Source organism: Triticum aestivum, chromosome 2A (genome assembly GCF_018294505.1).
Source record: "Triticum aestivum cultivar Chinese Spring chromosome 2A, IWGSC CS RefSeq v2.1, whole genome shotgun sequence".
NCBI classification, from domain to species: domain Eukaryota; kingdom Viridiplantae; phylum Streptophyta; class Magnoliopsida; order Poales; family Poaceae; genus Triticum; species Triticum aestivum.
Window position 1 is genome coordinate 738,477,351 of NC_057797.1, and position 9,370 is coordinate 738,486,720.

Below are 9,370 nucleotides of genomic sequence, written 5' to 3' on the forward strand. Positions count from 1 at the left end.
TGCAGAATCGTTGTCGTGCAGCATCATTCAGCAGCTCCACACAGCCTCCGGCCACAGCCCACACACACGCTCGACTCCTTGTGTGGTTGGGCCTTTTTTTTTGGATTGGGCTTAGGTTTTTTAGATGGCCTGGCCGGTGTTCAGTTTTGATATATTGGCCAGTGTTCTGTTTCTTTAATAACCGGTGTTCAGTTCTGATACGTATTTGTATTTGGCTACAGCTTGGTCGTTTGACTTGCCATGTCCGATTGAAGTAATGCACGTTCCGTTGTTTTTTAATTTATGTCTCCCTGCCGTTAGGTGCACATAGAAACGTGATAGGTTTTTTTTAGGATGAAACGTGATGGACTGTGGTTCTAAGTTTCCGATTCAGTACAGATAATTTGGCGTACGTGTCCGTTAGTCTGCTATAGTTTCTACTTTTCTATTTTAATTCTTTTTACCTTATATGCATATACACCCTCCGTTCGGAAAAAGTTGTCCACAGCGTAGTGTAATGTCAATTTTTCAAAAACACCCTTATAACTTCAAATTTGTTACAAACAGGTCACCATATAGGTCGCGTCTTCTTCCTTCTTCCTCCGCCCGTCGCCGGCGCGCGTCGCCAGGGCCAGTCGTCAGCCCAAGACCTGCGCCGCCCAATTGCTTGCTCCGCCGCCGCACTGGACGTGCTCCTCCGCGACCCAGGACCCGCGCCGCCCTGCTTGCTCCGTTGCCGCACACGACGTGCTCCTCCGTGGCCCAGGACCCACGCCGCCCTGCTTGCTCCTCCGCCGCCAAGGACCTGCGCCGCCCTGCTTGCTCCGTCACCGCACAAGACGTGCTCCTCCGCCGCCCAGGACCTGCGTCGACGATATCCCCTCCTTCCTCGCAGGGCCTGCGCCGCCGCCGGCCAGGACCCGCGCACGCCTAGGTCTCGAGCGCCTGGACCACGAGCTCCCGCCGCGCCTGGACCACGAGCTCCCTCAAGCTCATCCTCAAGCTCTTTTGCGATCCTGGACCTCAAGCTGGAGCCCCTTCTGCTGCTTCTCCGCAACTTGCTGCTCCTCCCCTGCTCGTGCTGCCGCCCGGAGATCCCCTTCTCGTGTGCTGCCGCTTGAGGTCCCCTACTCGTGCTGCTGCTGGTGAGAACAAGTACAGGGTTCTGTAATTTGTTCATCTCCAGTGCCTTGCTTGCTTGCTCTGTAATTTAAAACATAACTGATCTGTGTACATTGCTTGCTTGCTTGCTCTGTAATTTGAAAAAATTCAGTTAACATTGATGTTGATTTCTGATGGACCAATCTTTAGTACTGCCAAAAAAATGTTACAGAGGGGCAGAATCATTCATGGCAGTAAAAAATAAGTCATGGGCAGAATCATGAGATGATGAGAAAGGTTATAGAGGTCAGAATCATTGACAAAAGAAGGAAAAAATCATGTACTAAATTACAGCAAATTCAGGCCAGATTTAGCCAAATTGGAAACATTATTTGGAATTCTTCTTCTTCTACTCTTGCTAGCAGTGAGCAGTGAGATGGGAAGACAGATTATCTTCTTAGTTGAAAGCATTTTATTCACATAGTCCTAAAATTTATAAGCTGAAAATACAAGCTTCTTCTACTAATTCTTTGAACTTTGATTAGTCCTAGTCTGAACATGTCACAACATTTCTGTCAAAATCTCACTTGACAATAAATCTCAGATTATTTAGGAACACACTATTAACTGAATTTACACTAAGATTTCTTGTTAACCTAATTTACACTAAGATTTCTCACTCCATTACATAATTCTGATTGTTAACTGAATTTACAGAATAATAGTTTCATTTGCATAATTACAGTGAAGTTTCAGTAACTACAGTAACTGAATTTATAGTAAGATTTCTCACTCCATTACTCTGCTATTAACTGTATTATTCTGCTGTTAACAATCAGAATTGACACTATATTATTCAGTCAAGTTGATGTTCAGATCCTGCCATTTTGTTCCAAAACCTGTCAATTTCTGTCAGGTTTTGATCTGTCAAGTTGATGTTCAGTCAAGTTGATGTCAAACTTGACACATAAATAAAATTTGACATCAATGAAATTTAGACAGTGAATACAGTTTGGACAGTACTCCACTGTCATATTTTCAGTGAGTAAAATTCAGTTTTGACAAATTGAAGCCTACTCTATTCTACAGAAAATGTTGTAGAGGATGTTATTAACTTTTCTGATGTTGTAGAGGGAGTAATAGATATTCATAGTTCTATAACTACTGCCATGGTCTACTAACAGAAGATAATTTCAATATTCAAAATGTGTACCTGCACTAGTTGTCAACAAGAAATACAGTAAAAGTTGAGATGTACTCATGGCCCCTGCTTTTGTTTGCTTTTTAATTCCTGCCCTGGTCCCTGCAAAAAAGAGAGATGTAGTAGGACCTGTAGTTGCTTATGAACAAGGAGTACTTTTAATATCTACTTTTCTCTTTCTTGGTTTCTTTGCTTTTTGTCTAGGATTCTTCATGGTTTTCTTGTTATGATTATATGCTCACCATTCATCTTTTGTATACTCTTGTTATGAGATCAGATAGGAGCACACAACTATGGATTTGAATTTGATGCCGGAAGAGGAGGACGAAGCTCAAGAAGAAGAACAAGCTCAGCAGGGTGATGCTATTGATTTGAACTTGATGCCGGAAGATGAGGACGAAGCTCAACAAGAAGAACAAGCTCAACAGGGTGATGCTATTGATTTGAACTTGATGCCGGAAGAAGCTCAAGAGGCACAAGGAGATGCAGAATTGGAAGAAGCTCAAGAGGCACAAGGAGATGCAGAATTGGAAGAAGCTCAAGAGTCACAAGGAGATGCAGAATTGGAAGAAGCTCAAGAGGCACAAGAAGATGCAGAATTGGAAGAAGCTGATGCACATGGCAATCCAAGAGGCAAGGACTTGACAGACAAGCAGAGACATGGTTTTTACTTTGCTCTGCGAGTAATCGAGCTTAGAGATGGACAGGTTCACGTGTATGACAAGGTGCTCATTGCGACGATGCTGAATGTTCACCTGCGAACAGTTACAAGAATATGGAATCTAGCCAAACGACAACTTGCGGCAGGCCAAGAAGTCGATGTTTCAAGCAAGAAGAACAAAAGTGGTAGGAAGAGAAAAGAACTAGATCTGTCGATAACAGCCACAATCCCCTTGAACAAAAGAAGAACAATCCGGTCTCTAGCAAGGTGTTTAGGTGTGCCCCGATCAACCCTACATTACAGATTTCAATTGCAAGAGCTGAAACGCATCACAAGCACCATCAAACCCACCCTCAAGCCACAGAACAAGATAGCGAGACTAAAGTTCTGCCTATCCATGATGGATGAAAGATGGATATCAAGTCCTTGGCCCAGTTTCAAGCCAATGACAAATATGGTCCACATCGACGAGAAATGGTATGACATGACCCGAGTGAAGAGTAGCTACTACGTACTGCCTGGAGAAGAAGAACCAAACCGAACTGTGCACAATACTCATAGCATTGGGAAGGTAATGTTTCTAACAGCTGTAGCCAAACCTCGCTACAATGAAGATGGGGAGATGATATTTGATGGGAAACTTGGCATTTGGCCGTTCGTGGTACAGACCGAGGCACAACGAACAAGCCAGAATAGAGATAGGGGGACAATAGAGTTGAAGCCGGTCAAAGTTACTAGACCTGTGTGCAGAGATTACTTGATCAATAAAGTAATCCCTGCCATTCAAGACAAATGACCGGACGGTGACGATGACACAACGATCTTTATTCAACAAGATAATGCAACACCGCATGTCCTCCCTAATGATGCTGGTTTTCTAGAAGCCGTGGCACAGACAGATCTGGATATTCGATTATTGCAACAACCACCAAACAGCCCTGAGCTCAATGTTCTGGATCTTTGTTTCCACTGCTCCCTCCAATCCCTAACCGACTGCAGAGCGCCTATGAATATACAGGAACTGGTACAGGGTGTAGAGGAGGAGTTTGAGAACTACGATCACCATAAGCTGTTCAAAAGCTTTATGACGTTGCAAGCAGTCATGGTGGAAGTGATGAAAGATCAAGGAGGAAACAACTATAAGCTGCCGCATCTACACAAGGACCGTCTACAAAATGCTGGAGAGGAAATAACCGGTGACTGGCCTGCCAATCGGGTATAGTTTTGCTTGTCTGATCAGGAAAGGGAGTTAGGCCCTCGTCACCTACTCAAGAGAGCATGCACGACACATTTGCCCGAGCAATGATGTCCAAGCTCTCCCTGATAAGTGTTGATGCCGTCAAGATAATGTAACGGTCATATACGTGCTTTTCTTTCCCCTCTTGTAAGGTGACTAGGGCAAAGCCTTCCTCCCCTTGATCTCCGCCGATGAGCCCGTGGATTCGCCTCCCATCTACATGCCTCTCCGGCGGCCGGTGGCGGGGAGGGGAATCCTGGTACCTCAGCTTTGGCGCGGCTAGTAGATATGCAGTGTTTCCTTGCTGTCTGATCAAGGAAATCTGATGGAAAATATATAGGGTGGTTGGTATGAGTACAAAGATCAACATCGGGACATTGCAAAAGTTCTACCGCAATAAGCATTCATGCAGCCATGATAAATTTTTGCCTCGGTTTTTGGGAGGACTGAATACTGGTGATCAGAAACCTTGGGTGTGTTTGGATGGTGGCCAAAATCAACCCTACTAAAAAAATCATGACCAAAATTTTGGTCTATATTTGGATGGCAACCAACTTTTTGGCATGCCAATACTTCTTTTACCAATCTAGTTCACTTTTCTTGCCAATGTCGGCCAATTCGTGGGCAAGCAACTCCACCAAAATTTTGGCCAGCCAACTATATGCTAGGGTAAAGCTAGGCTAAAAGCAAACATACCTCTTGTCTTGGATAAAGAAGCCAGCTGGCTTAAGTGTTATGGAAAATACTACCATCTAGTTTTCAAAACAAATAGCAATTGCGAAGAATTAGGTGAGGCGGCTACCTGGTTTGAGCATCAGACCAAACCAAAATAGTCTTCCATTCCTTGAACCCCTACACCCCAATACTTTTTGTAATGTAAAAGTAAGATGTAAAGAATGCCAATTGCAGTCATGAACTGTGTACTATAGCTGCAGGATAGTTCTAAGAAAGGACATGACATGCACCATTGGCACTTAGCAGACATGTTCATAGAAAACAAGTAGCAAGAAAAATAACAGATTGCCACATGGCTTTGGCATGAACAATTTGTGTGCAACTGCATTCATTCCAGAAAAAACATCTATATTAACAGAAAGGGAAATTTTGTCTATTTCATAATCATTGTTCAATTTGAAGCTCATAAAAATATGTCATGATCAGCTGTAACAACAATCTAAAGTGTCAAACAGGTATGCCAGCCCAATATCGCCTGTTGTAAACAGTAAACATGGGCAAACTTAACAAGACATCAACTCTTAACAACATGATACACTGACCATTTCATCACTCTGTGTTAACCATCGACATCGGTTCCCAATCTAGTAAGTTTCTATTCTTAGCCAATCCTGATACTGAAATGTGTTACCTGCATTGCGCAGCGATTTTCCCCTTTCCCATCTTCAGGTCGTTTCTCACCTGCACCTGCACCTGCACCAGCAAGAAAATCAACCAAGTTATTTCCCATTCTCTCCCCCAAATGAAAATACCAAAATCCGAGTAAAGGGAAGAAGCGTTGGCTAGAAAGAGACTCCAATACCATCTTGAAATCCTCTATTATCTTGGCGAGGTTCTCGATCTCCAGGGGGGCGGCGGCGGTCTGGACCTGCGCCCTCTCGGCTTCCCTGGCGGAGTCGGACTTGGTCACCACGTTCCGGGACCAGAACAGCAGCCTGAGCCCGGTCCGCTTCCGCCCGGCGGCTCGCTTCGCCGGCCGGGCGCGGCCGGAATTTTCGTCATCATCTTCGTCCGAGTCGTCCTCGGAATCGTCGTCGCCGGAGTCGGGGGCGGCGGCGGCGTGGATGGGGAGGCGGGCGAGGGCGAGGAAGTAGCCGAGCGCGAAGCAGCCGGCGGCGCCCGCGATAGCGGTGGCCGCGCCAGGGAAGGAGGCGGCCACGGGAAGAGATAGGACGGAGGCGGAGGCGCCCATCGGGGTCGCCGTCGCCGGCGGCGGCGGCGGCGGCGGCGGGGCGATGGGGCGAGGGGTAGGGGAGAGAGGAGTGGGAGGTGGTTTGGGTGTTACGACACCGTGGTGGTTTTGGGGATTGGTGGTTTTTTTTGACAGGAAAAAAACCACGCTGCTGCACAAGACACACAGTTTAATGAGTGTGTCTTGCCCAGCGGCATGGTTTGGTAAACGCGCCGCGTTGATCGATTGGAAATTTGCAATTGAGCGTTCGATGCTGTTTTTCTTTGGACAGCGAGCGTGCGACGCTGCTTAATTTTGCTTGTCAATTTTTGATAAGCTTAGAAAATACCAAATGTTTTTGGCATCAGTCATGCTCTCAGCACTACATAATATTAGTTGGTTGTTTTTCATGTTAAGATGTGTATTGTCAGAGTCCTTATTTTTAGAAGAAGACATCGTCCGAGCCTAAGAAAAGGCTCAAACCTAGCCCGACTTACAATTACCAAAACCCCAGACAGAATTACAATGATCAACCACTTACAAGCATCAGAAAGAAATAAAAAAGAAACCATGGTCAAACAACCTCAGACGACAGATGCATGCTGCAAATAAGTTTGTGCACAGACCGAATACAACACAAGCAACTACCAAGATGAACCAAGGAAATGAACTTGATCCGTCGGGGTCTTCGTCCGCTAAAGCAGCTAGCACTAGACAAGCAGCAGAAAACTTGTTGGGGGCTCCAATGTGAAAGGTGACGGCCCAAGTCCATTCCTGAATGATGAACAACATGGGCACATCGACATCCATTCAGATCAAAAGGATACCGCACCGTCGGAAGGAGAAGTGGTTCCCCCGAGAATCCGAATGGTCGTGTGGCAACCGGGAGCATCATAGGAGGGACACAACAAGCAGACCACAGTTAGCTCCATCAGAGGTCTGTCGTCGCTATTGCACGACCACGAAGGGGACCCGCACTTCAGAAAAGGAACGCGAACCAAATTGACACGGCAAGAAAGCTCGACACCGCCACATTATCGACCCTGAAGAACTAAGCCGTATAATATAATGACAGGAGTAAACATACGTACTTACGGATCAAGGCCAAATAGCATGGAGACCCTCTCCAACAGGGGTGGATCAATATGATAGAATTAAATGTCATTATATTATTTATAGAAAACAAAAGGAAATATGTTTGGGTGAAACACAAAATGCCACGTGATTATAGATTATATAATCTATAGTTTTTTTTAATTTGTAGCAACACATGCCGTCGTTGAACTTGTATATATAGCTTAAATTCAACACATAGTTGTGTCTATTCATAATGACCCTTTGGTGGAGGCGCCGAAGATGTCGTTGCGGTCGTTTTTATCCGCCACACAGTGGGTTTTTTCACGCCAGAGTCTTTGGTTGGAGTTGCCGATGGGGTCTCCACAGTTTGTTCACTCTTCTTGTGACTTATGCCTTGTAATTTCCCCTTCACGTTTTCAACTCCAACGGTTTCCAATTCCTTATTTGGCAAAGTAGCTCCCTCCTCCCCCTTCTTATCCAAATCCATGTTTACGGCTAGAACACTTTGCAATTTCCTTTTACTATTATTAGCAAAGGCGGTAATCTCTTTATTTAACATATTTAATTTTTGAATCTGACCGCTTAGTTTCACATTGTCATCCAGAACAATTTTCATCTCCTTCTCTGTCTCCTTGGCTTGCTCCTTGGACATTTTATTCTTCTCCTCTGAACCCTCCAGCTTACGGTGCAAAACTATGTTTACACCTGCAACCTTTTCACAAAAATATTTCAGCTTCACTGCTTGGCCCTCTACTACCTGGAGCTGATCGTTCAGTTTCCTGTTCTCAGCCACAACACTCTCCATTTCACTTTCTGCCTCCTTTGCTCGGTCCTCGGCCTTTTTATTCTCATTCTCTAAAACCTCAATCTTATTGTGCAAATCCATGTTCACAGCTGCAACACTTCCTGAGAAGAAATCCAACTGTAAAACTCGGTCCTCGGCCTCCTTTTTATTAATTTCAGATTCCTGAAGCTGAGCATTCAGCTTCATGTTGTCAGCCACAGCACTTTCCATTTCTTTTTCTGCCTTCCTAGCACGTTCCTCAGCCTCCTTCTTATCTCTCTTTAACTCCTGTACCTGATCGTGTAGTTTCATGTTCTCAGACACAAAATTTTCCAAACTCCCTTTCCATTTCCTACCCAGATCCTCCATATCTTTCATTATCAGCAATGGTAGAGCTATACTGCTCTCATTGACCTGGTTCTGCGGTTCTACCTGCAAGAAATTTAATTAGCCGTAAAACAATCTGTTGGACTATCTACAAGTGCATTATGAACACATAGAAATAACGTACAATTTATTTATTTTTGAACCATGCACGAGGACTCTATGTGAATACTCCCTCCGTCTCATAATATAGGAACGTTTTCCAAGCTAACATAGTTTGAAAAACGTTCTTATATTATGGAACAGAGGGAGTAGATAGAAACATAAAGTCAGATTACAAGCGACCCAAGGAGAAACGAAAACAGGCTCTCTGAAGACTGCTAATCTAGCTACAACCAAAGTAGAAGAGCAGTTGCACAGCAGAGAAGAAGTAGCATGTCATTGGCTAGCACCTAAATGTTGAAAAACATGCTGATCTAACTACCTGCTTGTAACAACAGAGCATGCTGAAAAACCCGCCACTATCCAATACCCTGCTTGTTACTAACTGAAAAACCCGCCACTTATTCACAAACTAGAAGTTGCTACCAGGGACTTTATGTTCGCCACATGGGTGGCGTTTTAGACATAGTCTCTATTCTTCCTGGTTATTTTAGGCATTTGTGCCTATATTTGTTAACATTCTTATCACTATGAAACTACGAACAATCCTAAACTGTTGGATGTGCATCTATCCAAAAAGCCAAAGAGCGCGCATCTGGGTGAAGCTCTTGGTAACCTCACGCCAAAACCATGCTCTTGGATCATTAAAGAACGGGAATTTTCACTAACCTGAATGTCATCTGCATTCCCCTTCTTGTTGTCGATGCGTGGATTATCTCTCCTCCAAATCCATGGTTTCTGTGGTTTATCTAACGACCAAAGCCCTCGGCGTGCCTTTTTCGCCTCTCTCTGCCACTGAACAAAACAATTGATTAAAATGTGAGCGAGAAACACATGCCATGTATAATTAAGGATGAGAAAATCACACATTATAGGCATTCACTTTGGAGTTTTGACCATTGGTTAATAACAAACCGGCATCATATGCTAAGTTATGG

General features: G+C 44.5%; 2 protein-coding genes across 2 annotated transcripts in view; both read right to left on the reverse strand.

The window, feature by feature from the left end:
• Nucleotides 1-494: 494 nt before the first annotated feature.
• Nucleotides 495-6,201, reverse strand: LOC123190734 (uncharacterized). The gene is made up of 4 exons (XM_044603446.1): nt 5,717-6,201; nt 5,546-5,607; nt 2,294-2,383; nt 495-1,231 (listed from the first exon to the last, which is right to left on the reverse strand). Exons 1-3 carry the CDS (start codon nt 6,104-6,106, stop codon nt 2,365-2,367), a joined length of 471 nt encoding a protein of 156 aa, XP_044459381.1. The 5' UTR covers nt 6,107-6,201; the 3' UTR covers nt 495-1,231; nt 2,294-2,364.
• A 1,030-nt stretch (nt 6,202-7,231) lies between these two features.
• LOC123190731 (uncharacterized) overlaps nt 7,232-9,370 on the reverse strand; it is a gene marked incomplete in the record, with an annotated part of 5,327 nt that continues 3,188 nt past the window's right edge. Inside the window, 2 exon segments of the mRNA XM_044603443.1 lie at nt 7,232-8,378; nt 9,102-9,227. Coding sequence (XP_044459378.1) covers nt 7,407-8,378; nt 9,102-9,227 — 1,098 coding nt within the window.

Coding starts and splice junctions, on each gene's coding strand:
- LOC123190734 (XM_044603446.1), bottom strand. CDS start 6,106: ATGGGCGCCTCCGCCTCCGTCCTATCTCTTCCCGTGGCCGCCTCCTTC. Junction 5,608..5,716: donor TAATAGAGGATTTCAAGATG/GTATTGGAGTCT, acceptor TTGCTGGTGCAG/GTGCAGGTGCAGGTGAGAAA.